This window comes from Xiphophorus couchianus, chromosome 10 (assembly GCF_001444195.1).
Source record: "Xiphophorus couchianus chromosome 10, X_couchianus-1.0, whole genome shotgun sequence".
Lineage (NCBI taxonomy): Eukaryota > Metazoa > Chordata > Actinopteri > Cyprinodontiformes > Poeciliidae > Xiphophorus > Xiphophorus couchianus.
Window position 1 is genome coordinate 14,805,463 of NC_040237.1, and position 23,360 is coordinate 14,828,822.

Sequence of the window (23,360 nt, forward strand, 5' to 3'; positions counted from 1 at the left end):
CCTTAGTAACCATACACAGCTGAAACCAAATATTAACTTTTTTCTTCTCATTGACAAAATTGAGAATACAAGTATGTAACTAATCAAGCATTGTAAAAGCAAAGAAAGTTTGCTTAAGACTGCCTCAAGTTTGTCCTAAAATATATAAGCAAAGAAACAAATATTTTAACATAGTTATTTCATAGCTTATGGCTGCTCATTTTGTTCAGATATGAAAGGTTTAAATCTTCCTGAAATCTATAAATGTGTTCAACTTTATCACATCAAATCCAAATAAAATACACATTTATGGAAATAATGTGAATAAATTGATTAAAGCACATATCGAAATATTTCAGTGACATTGCTCCGGCTGTAGGTGGCAGAAGTGAGCAGTTATCGCGAGATCCCTTCGAATTCCCGGAGCGTGTGTTGCGTTCACCTCTCCTCTCCTCCTCGCTCCACTGGGAAAGAAGAAAATAAACCCGCTGCTGCTACAAGGAGGCTAGTTATGGAACCGAACCTTTAAATACTCGTTTTTCTCCATTATGACTGGCTAAGAAGTGGTTTGTCCGCCTGCAGTGTTTTTACCCGAGAGGAAAACATTTTAACATTTGGAACTTCAAACCCTCGGTGTTATTAAAAAAAAAAGTAAAGTTGAAGAAGAAGCGAACCCGGAGAGTATTTCAATAGCGTTGTATCAGCTTGCTAGCCTCCGCCGCTAACCGGGGGCTAAGGAGCACTGGATGAACTTCGCATGGAGCGACTGCTGCGGATGGGTTTGGAGTTTTCTGCCTGACTATAAGCCGTCCTTTGGGGTTTGGAGCTCACGGAACGCCGGTTTGCTGAATGGACTCTGCCCGCCTGCAGTTTCACGGGCAGCAGTTGCGCAAATGCCCGCTATCGTGGTTTTCGCCATCCCGCTATTAAGCTCGAGATCCACTGGGAAGCTAACAGGATATTAGCCTCCTTCTCCCCTCTTCTCTTTGTGGTTGCAGGCCAGGGACTGGAAAGCGTTCATCACTGAGCTGGGTTGCTGGGAAAGCTGGCTTGATGGCAGCTGTTTATTTTTGCGGAAAGCAGCAACTGGATGCAGTTTAAGCGGCGAAAAGGAAACGTTTGTTGCGGATGCTGAAGTCCAGAAACTGCGTTTGTTACCTGAAAATGCGCCGGAGCGCTGGAGCTTATTCCAACTCGGGATAGGGGGGAGTGGGACACACAGGAGAACAGCGGGATCACAACTTCAAGGTCTTTGGGAAATTAAGCTAACCCCAGTTCGTTTTTTATTTTATTTTATTTTTTTTTCGATAAGTGTTAAAATATAATGTCTACCGCGAAGGAAAACAGCTGTAGGAAATTCCAAGCGAACTTCTTCAATAAAAGTAAATGTCAGAACTGCTTCAAACCGAGGGAGCTGCATCTGCTGACCGACCAGGACCTGACCCAGGTAAGCCAGTTAAAACCCAATTCAGCATTTTAGAGGTTTATTTTTATTTTTATGGAGTTACTAGTTCAAGGTATAAAATCCCAAAAGGAAAAAAAAAAACCTCGACTGAGTTACTCTACAGTCAGTACAGAATATTTTAAAAACGCAGGTATTCGCGAAAACGCACAAAAAATGCGATTTTAGTGATTTTCGGTATTTTAGCCACTTTTACCATCGGGGCAGATATGCTGGGAATCCCACGTGTTTGACAAGACAAACCTGAACTGAAGTGTTTTCTCTTTTTTACAATAATTACAGAGTTCACATGAAACTATGATTAATGGAAAAAAACACAAAGGGAAATTTTTTTTGAAGCGCATCCGTATTTGTTTTAGCTAAGCTTTAGATTTCCTGATTTTGAAGAGCCGTTCTATAAAAAGACAAAAGAACTCCACTCAAAATATTTTTCTGAATCGTTTCTGACATGAGTAATCCTTCATTATGTTGAGTGAAGATGGAGTCACACTTTGTGAGAGATTGAGCAGTCATGCCTTGTTTTTGTTACCAAATGGGAAAAAACTTTCTACTTGTTAGAAATTTACAATTATATATATAAATATATATAATATTAGCGGATAACTGAGTCTTCTTCACATTGTTATCACTACTACTCTGAAGAGTGTTATGTCTGCAAAAAACGTGATAGTACTTTGGGCATTGGGTGATGCATTGACTGACTGGAAAAAAGGCTTGGTTTTTTTAGTTTACAACCAATGATAACAGACAAATCCAGCAACCAACCAATTTTCAGTTTTAGCTGTGCATCTCTTGGCAGTGTTACTGTTCCTTTTTTCATCAGAACAAACCAAATGTTTCACAAATCACAAGTTTTGTTTAAAAAAATTATGCAAACCAGATTTGATATCTAACATTTTAGATCTCTCTGCATACTCCAGCTTTCTCCCACAGCCTGAAAACATCACGGTTAGTTTAGTTGTTCTCTCTAAATTCTCCTTGAATGCGAGTGTGTGGGTTTGCATAGTCGTTTTCCCTTTCAATCTCTATATGTTTCCCTATGGAAATGTTAGACTTCTGAACTAGATGTGATGTTTTTATTCCTTAAAGTCCCTAGAATACAGTTTTTACTCAAGCTCCAGTTGTCCATGTTGTGTGAGCAGTCCAGAGGTTTTAAGAAGTAAAGTGGACTGGACAGCTACACCCTTGTAACTTTAAGAAAAGGTAAACAGAAGAAGTGTTGATCGGCTGGATGTGAAGGTTGAATTCATCAACAGGATGTCATTACAGGCAATCGACTTTGTGTGTGTGATGCAATCAGCGTGCTTCAGAGTGTTCTCTGTGTGGTAATGAGGCTAGTGTTTGGGGTAAGTGTTTATTTAGGCAAAAGTTTTTTTTTTTTTAAAAACAACTTTTCCCCCCCTTGTTCACTGCAACCAATCAGCTTTCCTTGACAGATTGTGCGACCTGAAGCTGTTTGGTTTGTTGGGAGGTAAGACTGTTCATCTGTGATGTGTGTTCCTCTCTCAGATCATTGGTTTACTCTGTGATATATCCTGTAATCGATCCCAGATGGGCCCCTGAACACGGCGTTAAAAAAAAATCAAACGCCAGCGTCAGCATCCTGCTATTGGAACTTGCACATCTTCTTAACCCCTCGAACGCCGCAGTCCGGACGGAGGGGCTTACAGTTGCATCACTTCCTCTAATCCCCCTTCGACCCTGGACAACGGCATCTCCTGCGAAGGAGCTTGTTCCTCCCTCCGTCAACGTTGCCAGGATTTTTCTGAAAACGCTCCCAGATTGCCACCAATCCCAGCAGTCTGCGGGGAGCCGCCGCCGCCGCCGCACAAGGAAGTTTCTGTGTGCCTTCCATCTGGACAAACTTCAAACCAGTTAGCGGCATGGTTACGTAACACCGTGTAAGCAGGATGCGGCTTCAGAACCTTGCTGAACAGATCGAAGGTGAGGCGTAGGGAATTTGTAAAGAAACAAACAAAAAAAAACATCCCCAGTGTTCAGAAGAGATGAACCCGACAACCCCTGGTGAAAGAAAGCTCCTCTAGATCTCCCTAATGCAGTTAAGGCATCATGAATAGGTGATTTAGCTAAGTGAATTTGAGTCCTAAATTAAATGTGAGTGAATCAGAGCCACAGAGTTTGCTTTGAAACGGAGAGGAAAGTTGCGCAAAAGAGGAGGACAGGGACCGGCAGAAACAGCCTTTCTCTGTTCGGCAGGAGAATAAAAGGTGGGTTGAGGAAGAGGAGGGGGAGGGGCGGCTCCTGCTGCCTGAGAGAATTTCCTTTATTACAGACAGTGTGCTCCACAAGGAGTTTTATCCCCCTCCACACCCCTCTCCGTCTGTTGCCACGGGTTTTCTCTCTGTCACACAAATCGTTTGTTCCCACTGTATTGGGAGATCGGGTCCGTTGGGGGATGAGGGGGACGTGTGGGGGGTAAATCCCACCGTCCGTCCGGCAGAGAAGACCGGAGGAAGGACAGTGTTCTAGAACGCCGGAAGGCCGAGGTTAACGCAAACGTGGGAGAAACGGAGAAACGACGGGGATGGACGAGTGGGAGCAGGAAAGACGGGAAGTCGGGGGGGGGAGCAGGATCGTTTTCCATCGGCTGCTTAATCCCACCGTTCCAGTTCACTTCCCCGTAATCATATAAACGGTTGAGTGGAAATGAGGCTTTCTGTTTCATTTATGCCAATAATCTTACACAGTTTGTTCATTCCTACGTGTTTTTAGAAGCTTTAAAATCGCTTATACTAATCAGGCATTATTATGACTCCTTACTGGAAACGTCCAAAATAATTTTTTTTAAATTTTTTATCTTGGCACCTATCAGTGGGCAGGATGTTCTGTATGGGTTAGAAGCAGGGCAAATGGGGTAATGTAAGCACTGGCATCTTAGTGCCAGATACCATGGCGCACCTTCAAGGGTCAAGCAGAGTTCACGCCTCCAAGCCAAACTGGATCCAATGCTTTATTAGACAGATAGTTTAAAGGGGGTTTTTATGCTTAGTAGGCAGTTGAGTTGTTCTCACCAATCCAATTAAATAACGCAGGAATCCTCTGCATTCTGAAAAAATAAAACCAGTTTCACTTGCCAAAACCAAGAGGAATTGTCTGGAATATGTTGACTTTTTGTAAAAGCCTAAAAACAACTTGTATTCAGGAACAGGTGAAGTTTGCAAGTGAGGGAGCTTTTTGTTTTTTAAGGATCAGTGTGATCATGATGGAGGTTCTTGGATCATGGGTAAGCTTGGGTTCCCTTTGTGTGAATCAACTTTCTTCTCTCGGATCCACACCACAGTCAACCAAGATCACCAGCTTTAGATTGCTTACTTATGATGAAAGGGCAATCCCTCCAGGAAGCTCTGATCGCAGCTATCAAGGCAGATTCAGTCATCATTCGCAAAATATCACATAAAGCCAACCAAACACCTTCATGTCACAGCAACTTGGCTGAATTTTGACCAAGATCCTCAGGCTCCCTTAAATTTAACTTCCTGTTTCAATTTGTGAAACAGCAAGTTGATCATTTTACATCCCCTGCTAGTTAACTAATGCCAGGAATAAACCCAATCCTCTTAAGTTCTTGTACAGGAGTTGTGCTCACAGTTGCTTTCCACATAATAATAATAAATAATGAAAATCTTTATTGTCACAGTAGTAAGAGCAAATCATCATGTAGGAGACATAAACCAAAGGCCAGAAGCAGGATGATGATGCAGGGTCTTCAACTTAATGAGAAAAAGAGAAGTAATGGGAAGGTTATGTGAAAGAATATCAACTTTTTTGTAAGACCATATTGCGGCACAAATAAGCTAAAGAAAGTGTGAAACTCTTGGAAAACGGTGCCGCGAAATCGGTCCTTTTAGGCAGCAACCATCACAATACAAACCCGGAGGAAGTGAAAGAGATGAGTCATTTCTCATGAAGACAATTCTGCAGCTCCACAACAAAAGGTTCTCCACAGCTGTATCAATTAACAAGCCCATATGAACGTTGCGTCTGCTTGTCTGTTCTCCTTCTCCTCAGAAGTAGAGATAAAATTGGGCAGCTGCTCTTTAATTTGTGGCTCATTAACCGGCCGTTTTTCTTCCTCGAGATTCAGACATTAAGTCATGGTGAGAACATCTAATGTGACTCCTCGTATTAGGAAATGGAATGAAGTGTATTCAGTTTCTGTAAGGTGATTTTTGCACAGAGCACTTCTTTTAGGTAATGGTTCTTTCATAAAATCAGAGTAATCCAGATTATTGAGGTTCACCTTGGAAATACACATTTTCAAGCACTTCAGCACAAACCTTAGAAATCCAGAAATGGGGGCAGTTTAATCAGAGCTAGTGCTAGCTCTCACAATTTCCTGTCCAGAGAAAAGAAATGGAGAGGAGGAGGATTCATTAGAGAAATAACTTTGCACCAGTCTCCTGCGGTCTTTTCCCAAAGACATTCAGTCTGTCCTTGCTGTTTTTGTTGGACAGAAGTAACTTCTTAGCTTCTCATCAGAATCAGCTTTATTGGCCAAATTTGTGCACACATACAAGGAAGTTGACTTTGGTTGTTCTTTACTCTCAAGAAAGACATTTGAAATGTAAATTTATAAAAAAATATTCCTAAAAATATAATTTTTGCATAAATATACATAGTTTTTGCAAAACGAAACCTATTATGTTTTTGTTAAGATACATATTATATCCATAATGGCATTAACTGCTAGACAACACTCAACACAGGACTGAATGAGTGATTCTTTGTTCCTTTAATCTTGGAAATAAATAACCAGTTATGTCATTATCTGTTGCATTAATTTAAAAGTTACTTTGGTAGAGCTGTATATATTCACATAATCTAGTGGTTCTCAAAGATTTTCTGGATTTACTGAAGTAAACATGGAGGCTAACGGTGGAGCATAGCTTACATATTTGAAGTTGTTGTCCGACTGGAGCCAGCATATTAACAACTTAATCCTCATTATAGTCCACCATGGTTGTTGATTTTCTTCCCGCTTGCTCTTATCGGGATGCAGAACAGTGAGGTTTGTCGAGTATCTGTGACGTTCAGTTCGGATAATGCGACCTGGATGTTAAGTCACATTTGAATTGGATACCCAAGTGGCCTGTGTCGCATTCGCAAAGAATCTGACCTGTGTTGTTCAGACTATCATGAAAATATCATATACAAGTCGCAGTATGTAAAAAAAAAAAAATCGGAATTGGGTCACTTCAGGCAGTGTAAACACAGCCTAAGTTAGTGCTTTAGAATTTAGCTAAGTGCACTAAATGTTTTTAAAGTTAGCTAAAGCACTAAAAAAAAATTGCTCTGCTGTTAGCAAATTAGCAGAAGCTTGCCCACCACTACTTCTGATCTATTGCATTGTTGACTAATCATATTTCATAAGTGAATTAAAGACTGTTGTAGTTCTTTTGGCCACATAAAGAACTGCTGTGTCCATTTGTGCATTCGGTGAGTTCCTCAGCAGGCACTCAGCCTCTCAACTGAAACGCATGCAAACCTGGTAACCAAGTTAAGCATTTGCTGCGCTCGTCTCTGTGATTTCTCTTTCATCAGTAAGAGCCGTCACATTCCCCTGTGCAGGCTGAAGTGGGAGTATGTTCAGACTGGCATAGCTCCTCCATAGTTATTACAGTGATTGAAGGTCTCCTCTGGAAATACTTTTGGTGTTTTAAAAAGACAGTAGTTATGTAGTAGTCATCCAACAGCTGAAAGAGTTTGTCAACAACTGAATGTGTTCTGTTCTTTCTCGTTTATTACTGAAAGTCTGGGAATGTGCTTACTGGCAACCATTTTTGGCATCCAGCTGATGCAAAAATAAAACACATTTACAAATTATTACATAAATTCTTGTTTCTGCAACATACTTCTTGTGATGCTCCGCTTCCTCGCCAATGGAGTTTTTGTAGAAACCAAATGCAGGGTGAGCTCTTACCAGGGCTCCTATGCAATCTGGAAAAGTATGGGATTAGATTGAAGTGTTTCCTAAGTCTAGATAAGTATGAAAAAGAAAAGTTTGGATTTCCAGACTTTATTTCCTGTGTCATTATCTTGATGAGAGGTTTTCAATCCTCTGTAGGACCTACTGTCCTGCGTGTTTTTGGTGATTACAAAATATAGAAGTCGGGGTTCTTGAAGTTCTCCTAAGAAATAAATTGAGGGAGTTTTTAAAATTTATTTATATACCTGATGATCCGGGGACCTAAGGTGAAACATTTGTTCCATTTCCAGCTGGTGTGGCTCGTTTCCACACTGCACTGTCAAAAGAACCAAAACCTTTTAAAAACATGTTTACCGCCTCACCTGTTGTGGCGCTGAACCATGAACCACTGAAGGAAACAACACTAAACCTCAGAAAAAGACATGAACGGAAATTCCTTCTTCTCAAAATGTAAGCAAAAATGGAGTAGCGTCAGATTTTAGCCACTGTAGGATTTGTCTTTTATCTTTAGTAAAAGACCAAGAGCCATTTCTTCTGTTAGCGCTAAATGTGCACAATTGTTTTGGTTGTACTTACCCAGAATGCCCTGTGCAATAGTCCGTTTCGTGCTTGGATTTCACACATGCATTTAAACCGCACCAGAGTTCACCCCAACTGAATCTAGGCTTAGGTTTGTAGGTGGACTAGAGTTCAATTGATCATTCACACCTCCTCAAATGAATCGGACTTTCTAGGCAAACAAGCTAGAGTTTAATTAAAGCGGACTAAACAGGGCTGGTGTGAATGATGCACCAAAATACCAAAAATGTTGATGAGAACACATTTGGATTTTAGAAGCTCTGTTTAAAAAAAGAAAATTGAATATAAATTGAATACATGTGATTATTGCAGTGTTACTGATTCTAGTATATTTGTTGGTGGAAGGAAGTTCTCCCAGCCGTGTCTGAGTCCACGATGAGACGCTGCTTCTGATACCTGTTGTGTGGTCTACTATCAGTGATTAGCCCATTCGTACCTACTTCCATCTTCTTTTTTTACCTTCAAATAAATAATTTTGCATCAGAAACATCATGGATAAGAGGCAGACATGAGTTGTGTTTTTATTTCAAGGCTGTAGCTGTAAGTGTCTCTCGGTGAGGATGTCCCTCATAGGGCCCATTTCAGCTTTTGGACAGCAAATGCCTCAACTATGTTCGCGGACTGATTATATCTTATTGTTCAGCTCTATGGCATTTGACACCCTATCTTGTGTTTATCTCATGATAACGTTACCAAGCCTCTGCTTTCTGTTTACGCCGCGCACACACTCGGCGTCCCGGAGGGGTCAGGTGATCGAAATGGAGTGGATCTGGTTTGAGCCACAAGAGAAACACCGCTTTAGTGTTTACTGCTGATTCCTCCTTCTTTCTGGAGCCAGCTGCTTACTAATTCCTCCTCCCCCCGACAAACACACACACACACACACACACACCTCCAAATAATCTCCTCAGGCTTCATGACATCAGGGAAAGGTTGAGATAGTTTATCATGCTTTGTAGTGCTCCCAACCTCCTTTGATTTATGAGCTTCACAGCATGCCGTCTCTCCAAAATACCCTCTTCTTCTTTTTTTTTTATGAGTTAGCTCATTAAGTGTTCCTTAATAGACACGCTGCTACAAGTTGAACCTGGTACGTATGAATTTACTGCAGGCATGCAGTGACACGGAACAACAAAGCGGCCAGCAGCAGAAATCCCAGACTTCAAATTGCGTCTTGTTGCCTTCCAGCTGGTTCATCTGGGTTGGGCTTGTAGCGAGTTAGCACTAACATGAGAGCAAGCCTGCTAATGGTTATCTGGTAAACCCCCACTATGGGAGAAAACATGCGTTTGAGTCTCTCTGTAATTCTGTGTGTTTTTATTGGGATTTTATGTGATAGACCAACACAAAGCATTGCACAATTGTGAAAAGGAAGAAAACAGATGGATTTTTTTTGTGTGTGTTCATCTACTTTGTAGCTGCAAACATTTTATTTGCAAATGTAGCTCAGATTTGACTTAGTGGACGTCAGTTTAAGTCTGGCTATAGATTCTCAGTTGAGTTTAGGTCTATAGGCTTTGACTAGGCCATTAAAACACGAGTATGTGGAAAATGAGTCAATAACAAAATACATCACGATAGACACACAATCAATATCAATAGATAGGACAAATGATTAACTAATTTCACTGGACTTTGATTCAGAACCGCACAGAATTCTGGGTGATGTAGGCAGTGGAAAGACTTTATCTGTTCAACCTCTCACAGCCAGCTAAGGAAAGGTTAGCTGGCTGTGAGGCTAGCTCACATCACTCACATCAACAACATTACCTCGTTCAGGGGTGTCAAACTCCAGTCCTCCAGGGCCGGAGTCCTGCAACTTTTAGATGTGCCTCTGCTGCACCACACCTCAGTGGCAGGGCCATTGCAGGGGGGGTGCGGGAAGTGGTATGGATGAATGAAAAAAAAACAACAGTTACACAAAAGTGTTTCACGGTAAAGATGGTTTGTAGTTTGTTTTGTTGCAACCTGAAGTGTGAAATAAACTTCAGTGCAGTTTGAAAACAAAATATGTGTCTAGATTTTTATCTGGTTGAACGATGTGTGTGCCCAGTTTTTTTTTTCTCTTTTTCTGGGGGGACGGAGAGATTTTGTTGTAATCCATGGGGGGACAGAAAAAAAATCTTTGAGTACCACTGGTCTAAACCAACCTTATAAGGTCAATGTTCTCACCAGGAAGTGAACCTCTGACAGGTTTTCATCTAGAATTAGTCTTGCGTTTAGCTCCATCCGTCTTCCCATCATCTCTGATCCGCTTCCCTGTGCTTGTTGAAGAAAAGTATCCACGCAGCATGATGCTAACACAAGCATGCTTCACTGTGGGGATGGGGCGTTAGTTTTCCACCACCCGCAGCGTTTTTATGTTGGTCTAAAGGTTCACTCTTGCTTTCTTCTTGCCACCCTTTGATAAATCTAAGTTTGAGGAGTAATGGCCGTCATGTCAACGGATTCTCTCACGTCAGCCGTGCATGGCCCCCATTATTGTTTTTGTTCATTTGGGGGGGGTTTAGAGTAAACGCTGTTGAAACTATATTGCACACAAATTTATTTATTTAGGAGTATCAGGGAAAAATGGGACAGGAAAACCACTAGGGCCGGGTGGTATGGCTAATTGTTTCATACCAGATCTGAATTCCTATTTTAATTGATTTTGATTGATTTCTTTTTTTTCTGAAGAATAAATTACAAATGACAGAAAACATTTCCAAAAAGTGTCTTTTATTTCAATCCTCCCTTCATTTATTGTCGTATTACGTCGACTGCATTCTTGTAACGACTTTAATTGTTTGAAAATGAAGTCATTGGCTGACTGTTTATATTTCGTCGTGGAGACGACTTGAATTCAAAGACCAAATAAATAGAAGCTGCAAAACACTCTTGTCAAACAAGATGGCTGCCCCGAACATGACATCACTCTGAACTATGGAAAACCATGGAGTGCATTGGTGGAAAACAAAATCCAGATTTTCCAAAAAATAAATATTAAAAAATGTGATTAATTGATAACAGTCTATGTTCTACATAATCACAGAGTTTTCAGCTTTTTTAAAAAGTTTTTTTCATTTCACCAGATGTTTAGAAACTGGTTGTGTGCGAATGCATGCACCATAGCAACAGAGGAACATCTGGATCCTAAAGGCGTCCCTTCAATTAAATTCAACCAGTCTTTCTTACTCTGCCTCCCCAAAGCTCGCACTCTGCCTCAGCTTTAATAATTATCTAAATTACTGTTCTTTCCTTCTTTCCCTGTTTTTTTTTTTGTTTTTTTTTTAAACAGGCAAAGCCTATTTATGCTGGATGGCTGTGCTTGGCTCCCGAGGGAACGGACTTCGACAATCCGATGCAAAGATCCCGGGTGAGTACGCTTGCACACACTCCTCTGCAGACGTTTCTTCAGCTCTGTGGTTGAGTTCCTCACAATCTGAAATTAAGAAATGAGAGCAAATGCTTTAGGATGTTGTTTTCTTTTGCTTCACGGACGGAGAACAATGGGTCTCTGAAAAAATGTGTGTTGTGCTTTCAGAAATGGCAGCGGAGATTCTTCGTGCTGTACGAACATGGCTGCCTGCGCTTCGCCTTGGACGAGTCGGTGAGTGAAAACTCCTCCCACTTTGGGTTTGTTAAAGCATCAAGCTGGCTCAAGCTTTGGGTTGTTGATTCTCTACTGTGATGATCTCAAAGTGGACTGAATGAAGTTTTTTTTTTCTTTTAACTCATATTTCAAGACATCAGAAAAAATAGAAATGCTGAATCCTAAAGCTCGTTGAATGTTTTTCTGTCTTTGACTAATCGATTGCAAGTATTTATTTAATACATTGAATATACAGTATATCTCATGACTGTTGTAGATGCTTGGACTTAAATTTTTTTTATATCATTTGAATCAGCTTTCCAAACACTATCATACTGAGAGACATTTTTTATTTTACTTTTTTTTAGTAAATTATTCTTTGATTTTACATTGTTTGAACACAGCAGACATACAGCACATTCAACCACTTGCCCAGTAAAAAGATATTTACATCTATTTTTCTTTATAAATTGTCTAATTTCTGTCCTTTTGTGATTCTTATAGTTTTAACCTGTATGTCAGTTTCTTCATACCGTACTGACAAACATTTTAAAACCATCCAACAACTTGGACTCTGTGTTTTTAAAAAATGGGCAACAACAAAAAAAACTTCTGTAACCACTGGTTGATTATTTAAAGGATTTTTGTTTCATTATTTGCTTAGTTTTTGCTCACGTTTACATTTTCACGTTTCAAACGAATTAAGACAAAGTGGAAGACTGACCCTCCCCCACTTGTTACTTACACAGCTAGTTAGCCGAAAGCACATTTTTCCACCTTTCTTTCAAATAGAAGAAATGTCTCTTTTTCTTTCCTTTTTTTTACTATATGAAGCTGTATAAACCACTTACAGTCAGAGTGTGGAAATTAAAGGCTCACATCTCATTACTCTTGAACGTAGTGCGGTTTTAAAGCTCTAGTAGTGGAACAATGAACAACACATCTGTTACCGAAGCAGTTAGGATAATTAAGCATTTAATAATAGCTTGTTACACTGTTAGAGCAGAGTGTTAAAATTAGCGGTGGGAATTTTTAATCGAGTTATTTGTAGTCTAAATATAATTTAATCAAACTATGCCGACTAAATAAGCAACTTTTTCAGTCAAAAAGCTTTTTTGTTGTTAAATTATTGAATAACTTGTGGACATCTGGGCTGCTGCGACATGTTTAGCACTGAGATGTTATTTTAAGCTAGATTTGCTTCGTTGATAGGCTAACTCCTTTCAGCATAACTTGAACACAGCAATAGTCTTTGCCAGATTAGATTGTTTGTTGAAACAAAAATTAACCAGCAGTGTACCAAGAAAAGCGGTTTTGTCATCCAACGCTGTCGTTTGCAGTTCTCACTTGTGCGACAGATTTACAGATGTACCAGAAACACGCGAACACTAAGTGTTCGCCCAGAACCTGTGTATGTAAAAAATGTTGTCAAAATTTTTAACACAGCTAAAAAATCTATGTAAATAATTCATAAAAATTAACATGTTAAAGTCCCGACTCTTTTTGCTGTTGTTTTACACTGATCATTTTGAGTTTGGCTCCTGTCTTACTATCTGTTGCCTCATATAGATTCGGCCCAAATGAAAGTCCCTGGAGATTTATCTACTGCTTGGAGGATATTAACTGTTTTTAACCTTGCAAAAGAAAGTCTTTAGCATCGTTTCTGAGAGAAATCAGAGCAGCAAAACAAATGCAGCACGCAAAAAAGGTTGTGAAAAAGTGTCCGGTTCTCCTTGGCAGCAGTATAATAGATTCCTCTGTTTAGAATTGTTAAAAAGATTACGAGATGAATGTGTGAACATCTTGCCAAGTATATTTGGGTGGCTGACGGAGTACCAGGGTGGCCCGCTTTAAATAAACACAGTGTGGGGAATTTTTGGACTCATAACAATGCTTTCCAGCTCCATTCACAGTTGTTCGCCTTCAGTTCTTATTCCCTTTTTTGTTTTGTTTTTAGCAGAAGATGTGTTTGGTCGACTCTGTGGAGGATGCATGTAGCTGATTGGTACGTGTTTGTGCCCTGGACAAAACACAGCGCGGCTGCTGGAAGCACCGTAGGCTTAATGAGACTCTTACCCAACTCAGCTGTCTCGTTTCCAATCACTCGGATAAAGCCGATATTTCGGCTGGCGGCGCGGCGACACAACCGCGCCTCTCCACCGTAGAAAGTTTAGAGAAACATACCGCCACATCAGCAGGGGCTTGAAATGTGCGAGCTCAGTGGAAACTGCTTGTTAACCTCAGTGGTGCTGCAGAATAGGAATAATTTCACCTCAAACTTGTTAAACATGTTGGTGAGAGCAGTAGCTGAGGTCAAGGCTTGTAATCACTGCAGCGCTGGCGATGGCAGGAACACACTCTGAGAGGAAAGTCAGCTTCTGTTTGCAGTGCTAGTGTGTGTCGCCGAAGGAATGCGACATGGGTGACCAAACCCATACCGGCCGATCTGACTGGAGATTAGGTCTGCTTACATGGGGCCACACACTACCAGCTAGCCTGCCAGAAACACACAGATACCGTGTGCCTGCCATTAGCTTCGTATTTGTGTCTGTAAGGGACAGTAGCCTCATATCATTTTTGCTTTAAAGTTAGTATTGCAACTCTCTCTCTCTGTTGCAAAAGATGACGGTGACAATGGGAGGAAACTTTGGAAAATACCGTGTGCGCGTTTCCACTGTGTAATGTGTTTCCAGTGACACCCAGGCTGGTGTGCAGTTGTGTTTTCCTCTCATTGTAACGACGATTTCCAAAACTGTCCAACACATTGTCCGTTGGTCTTTTCATCTGCTCCCCAAGGCAGGAAATGTGGGTCAGGGAAATGGCCTCTTTGTGCTCCAGACCCCAAGGATTAAACCTTTCTGAAGCGTCAATCCCCAACCTGTTCACGCTCCTGATCTCATTGATGTTTACCCAACGACCTCAAGTTATTAGGGGAGGGCACAAAAGGTGTGGTTGAGATGGAAGTGTCCCACAGAAGCCATATCCAGACAGACTGGATCTTTTTGTTACTCAGATTACATCAGGTTGACTTTTCAAAGCTCCTATCTAGAATTAAAAGCAGTTGAGAAGCTAAAAACAACCTCTAGAAAGTGTTCTGATAAATGGGAACCAGGGATTCATGATATATTGTCACCAACATCAGTAACAGCCAATATTAGTCATTTTTAAAAAAAAAAAACAGTATTGGTCCAATAAATTAAACCGATATTTATTTCCGTCTTATTAGGCCCAAGCAGCTGAGCTCTGTGAAGGCCAGTTGTATTCAAAGAATTTCTTATTCTTTCTTTTTTGCCTAAAATTGCAAATTTGGGATCCTAAATGTATTCAAAGACTCAAAAAACTTTACCCAAAATTGTCCCCCGTGTGAAATTAAACATTTTTAATGGACTCAAAAATGTGGGTGGCCAAAGTGTTCTACAGCGCCCCCTGTCATGAGATATAGGTGTCAAACAGGTCGTGAACTAAATATAATATTGGTAAATGTCAGTTATCGGCTATGGCAGCAATATTGATTAAATATCAGGTACCGATATTGGCCCAAATTTTCATATCGGTGCTTCCCCAGTAGAAGCCATTTTCAGACCATCAATATTGCAATATTTAAAGTGGAGCGGTGTTACAATACCTACACAGAAACATTTCAGGGTGATTCAATGACTTTGATTTAAATTAGAAATGCAAACATTGTTCTTCTGCCGCTGGTTTAATCTAGCATTGATAAATACAGTATTGCTTTCCATTAGATATATTGGCATCAATATCAGTATCACCTGTCAGTATCATATAAGTGAAACTGGGCTGATATTAACATCCATCCATCCATCCATTCATTTTCTAACACCCTTGTCCCTAGTGGGGTCGGGACGTGCTGGTGCCTATCTCCAGCTGATGTGCTGGGCGAGAGGCGGGGTCACCCTGGACAGGTCGCTATTCTGTTGCAGCCGATATTAACAAGCACCATTTATTTCCATCTTGTTGCTGGAAGAAACATGGAAGCTACCAAGTTGTTCAGTGGTTTTATTTTCTTTAAAGGAAATCATCTCTTGGCTGTTTCAGGTATAACTGATAAGATATTTCACCTTATTATTAGCAGAATTAGCTTCATTGTATTTGAAAGGATCAATCGGTCCTCTACTGATGCTTTAACCCTCCGAACCCATGGAGCAATGACGTCTCGATTAGGCGAAAAATAGCAGTCTATTTGGAACTCTTGCCCCACATAACTAAAGTATTTTCACCACAAAAATAGGGAAAGATGCTCTTCCATCTAAAGCAGCATTCCTCCTGCTATGCCCTTATTTGGTGAACAGCAGCGCGCTCGCAGCCCCGGCACCAGAGAGCGGCGGGGAAAGGGAGCGTTAGCCCCTGAAACCCACAGAGGAAACGTCAGCTGTGCCCCAGACCCAGACATTCCTCACGAACGGCCCGCCAGAGCGGATGGCGATCCACAGCGCTCCTGATATCACAACAGCAGAGGTTTAGCGAGCTCTTTGCTTCTGAATGAAATGACGGCCGACGGAGACCGGCCTGAAGCTTTAGGCTGGAACGGTCAATGACATTGAGGACGGGCTAAAGGAGAAAGTCTTTAATCTACAGCAGGTTTTTTTCTGTTGTTTGTTTTTTGGTCATTTTAACCTTTCCATTCACAAGTCGATAAAGGAAAAGAAAACTGACAATGCTGAAAACAAAAACAAAATGAAAAAAGCAAAAGACAAAAATGGCCCAGAAGTAAATATTTTAATTCCTGTCAATGCCAGGACTTAAAGTGTGGACCGAAAAAGGTGTAGCTAGAAACACTTTCACTTTTTAATGTATAACAACGTCATCAAAATCAAAACAGCATATTTGTTCCTGTATATTTTCCCTTAACATATCTCCAAGGAATTCCAGCAAAGTCTGTAAACACTCGTAAAAACCCCAATCATGACCACCTAACGTTATTGTATTTGTTTAGCTAATTATCTTTAAAAGTTTTTTTTATTTAAAGATTGAAAAACACAATTTTAAGTCCTCCCAGCTATTATTCCACCCCTGAATCATTCTAACTGAAGTGCAACAGTGTGACATGTAAAGTCAAAATAAGCAATAAATGAATCACATAATAAATTAAAAATGATCTCAATAATTTCCATTTGAATGATTGAAGGTTTTCCTCAGAAAACTTGCTAAGCCCAGTGGTTGGGGCGCCAGGGCAGGCTTTCATCCAGCGGCCCGCCGTGTTTTTCAGTTAAAAAATGTTTAAAGTTGACAGGAAATTTGAAAATATCACTTGATAGTTATGTATTACTGAAAGATTAGAAGATTAATACCTGAACGCCAACTATAAAGTCTTAAAAAATGAAAACATTTTTAAAAGACTTAAATAAATAAGCAATGCTTAGCCTGGTGAGGGCACAAGTAAAGCCTGGTGGCCCACCAGGCTTATAATACACTGAGGGGAAACCCTGTGATTTATTGCCTCTCTCTTTTATCATGAAATCGTGTTATTTTTGGACATTTTAGCTTAAAAATTAAACATCCGTTCTACCAACCGGCCTCTAGTGAGAATAATTCTCATCGGATGCTGTTTTTTCTTAAGGCTCTTGGTCATCGACACAGCTGGATTCTGTCTCCTTTGTTTTGATGGGTGAAGCCGTTTTGAGGATCCTGCTGCTTAGAAAACAGCAGTTTCCTCTCCACAACCTGCTGAGGTAAACTTCACCCTTATAGCTCAGCCTGTAAAAGCCTCCTGGAGGATTTATATCATTTATGGAGTGGGTGCACTCCACTTAGTTTCAGACTCTTTTTTTGTCCACAAGAGTTTTACTGTTCCTTCAATAACTTTATTATTTAGTCGTCTCCTGTCTTTTTAGTGGTTATTTTTATTTAGCGAAGCCTCTAGTGGAAGGCCCGGAGATCTCCGCGAGGACGCTCTTTCCTTCGATATTATCTCCTTGCAGAGTTATAAATAGCCCCCTTGTGGATGGCAGACACAACAGGAAGATATAGAACTGGCCCAGTTGCGGAGAAAATGAGAACCAGGACGAACAATTTAGCGTTTGAGCGCTCGTCTTGGCCGACGCGTCTCCCTTTGTTTTGGTGCCAGTAGCGGAGAGCTGTTTCCAAGCAACGATTTTCTCCTGAACTGACAGTCAGCCGGGATCAGATGGACTGTAGGAATTCAGGCTCCACCTCACAGCAACAACTAAGATTGCAAAGTCTGCTTCGTCTCAGGCGGTAGACATTTCTGAAGCCCAGCGCTTGCTTCATCCAATTTGTCTCCATTAAATACAGGAAATCCTTGAAATGTTTTAATTTGAGGCCTTGCTGCAGACGGCAAACTTTTGGAGATCATTTTGCTGTCAGGATTAGGCAAGGATATATACAGTACAACCTTGAGCAGAGACACCACTGCTGCTACAATAATAATACAATAAATATACAATACATTTCCTTAATAGGTTGAAGAAGGAAAAAACCAGCAGATACTTCAAATCGCAATTTTTCAGATGAAATTCATTGTTAGTTTCTGCTAGAAGGCCAATTTGAAATAATTTATGGGTTCCTTTTTAGTCATTTGTTGATACAGATGCACACACTGTACTTCTATCAGTCCAAGGGAGCAGCGGGGATTTATTGTATCATTTATCATGGTAAATTTCACACAATTCTGATTAATCGTTGCCCCGATAAATTACAATTAATAATGTGTGAAACCCACAAAACTGTCCGTATTGTCAGTATTGCTATTTTTACTGTTTTCTCAATGAAAATATTAATGAATATCAATTAATTTGAAAATTAACCAAATTAGGTTACCTGTGCATTTTGTGATACAAATCACATTTCTTTTTATGACCAGTGTCCTAAAGAAGAGTATTACAAATAAGAATGCATTTTGAGAGACACTGCAAGCATTTGACACCCAGTATGAAGAAGCTAGTTTACCATTTGCACTACCTGCCACTTTTTCCTGTTTTCCCCATCTAAACACAGTGATTATTATTTTGGGAAAATGCCATTTTGATTTCAGACTTCATAATCTGTTTTAATTATTGTTTGTTTTGGATGTTTAAAATGTTTTTCATTTCCGGTTTTGAATGTTCTTTTTAAAAAATCTTTGTGTGGGTAATGTATACTTGCGTTAAGTCGTCGTTATTATTATTATTATTTATTATTATTACATTAGTTGAAAATGGTCTCAAAATGTCAATACTATCGTTTATCGCAGTAATGTTTTTTAGACAATTCATCGTCCGGCAAAATTTATTATTATGCCTAATTACTTGTCTGTCCCTAACCTTAACCCAAAGTTAATTCACACTATACTTCTAAACTTAACTAGTATAGCGCAGTAGAAGTGTATTATATACAAGTACACACAGACACATACTTTTTACAGCAACCTTTCCTTCACAGCACACAGTGTGACTTCGCCTCAGCGCTTCATCTAAGAAAATAATAACCGCTCATGGCAGGAAGTCTACAAAAATAGATTTCAAACTTTGGTTCTTAAAGAGAAACTGGAAATGGCTCAAATTAGAGACTGAAAAACGTCCTGTGATTGGTCTAAACTTTCAACTAATAAATTTAGCTATTGTTTTTCCATAAAGGGTCAGTTTAAAGTAGCTCTTTATGTTCTGCAAGGAGCCACACACAACACTAACTGTCTCTTATTTATCCTCATAAATCGGCACCAGATTGTTCTAAATATGTGATTGTTTTATCCTTGAATAGTCTCTGGATGTCAGAAGCTGCACCAGTTTGTTTATTCTTTTGGATTTTTGTCTTTGTGATTTGGGTCGCGCTCTGGAGTCTTTTCTAATAGAGGAAATTCTTCCACAGCGTCTGAACACTTTTTACCGTGACATTTTGTGATTTCCTTATTTGGCAGCTCTTGGGGGTTTGCGCTCTGATCTTAATAAAGCTGGATCTTTGCTCTGTGGCCTTAAAAGGAGCTGGAAGCAGCACCTGTCTAACATCAGACTGATAAAAGAGCAGCGAGAATCTGAGCGGATGCTAAACGTTTTATCTGTAAATGCTTTGATGCTTCTCACACACAGAACAACTTTACTCTGGAATCCTGAGTCACAATAAGCAATAAATCAATTAGTCACTTTATTAATTAGAATGATAATTATTGTTAAAGATATGCTCCCCTTTAATATTGTTGAAAAGCCGGCATTTTGAAAAATGCTACAAACATTTAACACCCAGTACAAAGTAGTTCATTTGCATTTTTTCTTTCTTTTTTTGCACTTTTGCCTGTTTTTTTTATGTCAAAGCTGAATGATTATTTTTGAAACACAACTTTGGTAACAGATTTCATAATTCATGTAAATTACTATAGCTTTGGTTATTTTGCTAATTTATTTTGGATATTTAAAATGTTTTCCAGGTCCACTGTTAAATGTTCTTTAGATATTCAAATTTAGTTATCTTTGAAAGGGTGTACTTGCATTTATATTCCTTTATTATTATTATGGTCACAAAATGACAATATTATTGTTTATTGCAATCATTTCTGGGCCAATTTATCGTCTAGCAGAATTTATCGTGTCTTTCCCCCCATTTTCTCTGAACATGTTCTACAGCAGAGAGATGTCGAACAGTTTAAAACAATTTGGAATAAGACGGCAGAGATATCCGTGCATCATCCAAACATGGACATTTGAAAACAAACCAGAACCATCCCTTTTCCAATTGTTCCCACATTTATCTGTTTCTCTTTCTCTCGTTACGTCTGACGTCCATGTTGTTGTACGCGTCTCTAAAGGCGTCTGTGTCATGATGTGTCTCCTCCAGCCCAGCACGCTGCCTCAGGGCACAGTGAACATGAACCTCTGCACGGACGTCATCGACGCAGAGCCCAAGACGGGCCAGAAGAACTCTCTGTGCATCATCACACCTGAGCAGGAGTACTTCATCAGAGGGGAGAATAAAGAGATCATCAACGGGTATCGTCTCCTGCTGGGTTTCTCATTTAGTTGTTGGGATGGTAACCGGGAAGCATCTGGTGACTTCGCTTTGATTTCCTGTAGGTGGAGTGAACAGCTGATCGTCTATCCCCGAACTAACAAACAGAACCAGAAAAAGAAACGAAAAGTAGAGCCCACCACCTCCCAGGTAGAGTTTTCACACAATGTGACCAGTTAGTGAGTCACAGTCTGTTTCCTGGTTTAAACTGTTTTCCCCTGCGCTTGTTGTCGTCCAGGAGCCGGGTCCAGCCAAGGTAGCCGTGACCGGTTCAGGAATCCCCGAAGCTGACAAGTCTCCCGACTCGAGCTCCATCATCTGGCAGGAAGAGCTGAACCAGCGGGAGGCCGAGAGCGCAGCGGCCTGGGCAGGCGCCGACCAGCCGTTGGGCTCGCCGCTGCCCTCTGCAGGTGATCTAGGGTTTTCTGTTATTAAAATTTTATGTCAACAAAGCTTTTTTTTTATTTTTATTTGTGTATTCTTTTTATGTCGAGACTTTTTAAAATATTTTTTTTAATTTTATGTCAAGACTTATTTCTTATGTAACTTTTATGTAAATAATGATTATTTTTTTCTTCAAAATCGCTAAATTTTTGCATTTTCCCATTCAAATACTCAAGCTGAGCCTCACCTGGGATTGATCAACCTCTCGCTAACTGCTATGGCTGCCATTCTATGGAAACATGTTCCTCCTGTCTGTATGTCGCCAATAAAATGGTTAAAAATAATTCAATTTATAAACAGATTTTCCATCATTTAGCTTATGTATATAATGTACAGTGTTTGTTGTAACGTGATTCGTGTGCTGAGGAGCGATCAGAAACGACAGAGAACAGATTCGAGGTGAGACAGGCAGTTCTCTTGCCTCATGGCAGGGGGCGCTCATGATCTCAGACATTGTGACTCCACAACTGCAGAGTAGCAACAAGCTAGCCATAAAGTCAATAAGTGAAGCTACATGCAGCGACTCTACGTGTAGCTTGGCCAATACAGAGAGCGAGAAAAAGGTGGTTTGAGTTGTACTTCAACGGATTTCCCTTTGCTGTGCAGCACAGCACTAAATTAATAATATCTATATTTCCAAGTTTCATTGGGTTAACGGAATTATTCTACCATGGCAGCGCGGCTATGGATGGCATGTGAAAGTATACGTAGTCATTTTGCCCTTCAATGTTGTCCGCATGCGCGAAATTTCTATATGTAAACAATAACATGCAGGGGATCTTATGATTTTGATTAAGTCAGTGCCTCACCAGCCATGAACCTCACTGCACGTCACTGAGATATATATAAATATATATATAAATTTAAATATAAATTGATATTTAGTTAACTGAATTAGAATCAGTTTTATAAACCAGAGCAATTTTGAAGTCTCAGAACAATCTGTGAAACTCTGGAATTGTCCCAGTTTCTACGTTTGAGAGAAATTAGTGGATAGAAAATTTGTGTTTTCAGATTTTATTTTCTGTTCCACTGACTAAAGGTTGTAACTGTTCATCACCTTTTCATATGACTGTTTAATCATGTACATCTGAAATATCAGCAGTACATTAAAACCTAAACGTTTGTATTTTAACTTTAAAATGGTCTAGAAAGGACCAAACAACTTTGTAAATTTGAGTTTTTATTGAAACACATGTCTCATGTTGGCACTGTGAACTCTTCATCATAGCCTTTCTCAGTCTCTGCTCTCCTTCATCACCAGGTGACTGTGTGCCTATGGGTCAGGGCTCTGACGCCGGGTCGGTGAACGGTGATGAAGTGGACCGTAGCGGCCTGCCGCTGCGCGGCTCGGCCCCCCGTCCCTCCATTGGCCCCCTCTCTCCGACTGGCTCCTGCTCCAGCTTGGGAGGCGTCCCGCGTTGCCAGTCTCCGGCGCCCAGCGACCCTTTCCCCTCCGGCAGCTCCCTGCTCTCAAATGGCTCCCACATCAGCGGCTCGGTTAGCTCCCTGGACTCAGATGCCAGCGGCAGCACGGTCACCAGCACCGACAGCCACACGGCGGGTCACAGGGGCGGCCACCACGACGCGTCGCGCTCCCGGCGGCTGGAAGCCGAGGCCAGAAAAGCAGAGAAGAGGAGCCGATTCAGGAGCCCCGACAGACAGGAGAGAGAGGCCGTCCTCAGTCCCGAGAGAAGGTCCGTCACTCTTTCATTTAAAGATCTAATTTTCTATATTTTATTAAATTCTGTTTTATTATTATTATTATGTCTTTCTGGTGATTTTGCAGTCCTTTGTGATAGTTGGGTTTCCTTGATTAATCTGTCTTTAAGGGAATAGTACCATTTATATTACAATCAAGTAACTATGTTGCCTTCAGTTATAAAAATGCTGTGTATTTCAGGAATGACTTGAAAAAAATATTGACTTTGTAATTTATCGCTTTCAAATTGGGCTTCTGTCTCTTTAAAAACTCCTGCTCTTTCTGAAACTCCGCCTCCAGGAAGTCTCACAACATCGCTTCTTTATTAACGCTTTAACAAAATTTTTACCATTGGTGTTTTGAGAAGTAGCTTGTACAATGTTTTGAGAAGTGGCTCGTATAATGAGCTCAGCACATGTTCCACCGGGTGTTTGCTAATTGCTGCTGGCTAGTCTGAAGGAACTGAGGGGAGTTGAGGAGGACCTGTGTCTGGAAGGCGGAGCTAGGTCCCTCCAGATGTTTTGCACAGCTGAATGGTTGCCACAGGAGATTAAAGGATTTCTCAAACATGCATGAAAGAATCAATGAAGTTGATTTTACATAATACTACCCCTTTAATTTATACAATGACGTTTCAGTCAATGTGACTTAGAAACAGCTGATTGAATGAGGTGATTCAGCTCTAACTGGCTGAACATAAAACAAAATGACTTTGATCAGA

General features: G+C 40.4%; 1 protein-coding gene across 4 annotated transcripts in view; it reads left to right on the forward strand.

Moving 5' to 3' along the window:
- The first annotated feature begins 405 nt into the window (after nucleotides 1–405).
- The window catches only part of LOC114152026 (myosin phosphatase Rho interacting protein), a 52,763-nt gene continuing 29,808 nt past the window's right edge, over nucleotides 406–23,360 (forward strand). For 2 of the 4 annotated variants that reach the window (XM_028029642.1, XM_028029641.1), the window contains exons 1-7: nucleotides 406–1,426; nucleotides 11,245–11,322; nucleotides 11,491–11,556; nucleotides 20,323–20,474; nucleotides 20,559–20,643; nucleotides 20,732–20,903; nucleotides 22,202–22,634. In XM_028029642.1, coding sequence (XP_027885443.1) covers nucleotides 1,304–1,426; nucleotides 11,245–11,322; nucleotides 11,491–11,556; nucleotides 20,323–20,474; nucleotides 20,559–20,643; nucleotides 20,732–20,903; nucleotides 22,202–22,634 — 1,109 coding nt within the window. In that variant the 5' untranslated portion in view covers nucleotides 406–1,303. The remainder of the gene's footprint in view (nucleotides 1,427–11,244; nucleotides 11,323–11,490; nucleotides 11,557–20,322; nucleotides 20,475–20,558; nucleotides 20,644–20,731; nucleotides 20,904–22,201; nucleotides 22,635–23,360) is intronic. The other 2 variants (XM_028029643.1, XM_028029645.1) reach the window with 2 other exon arrangements.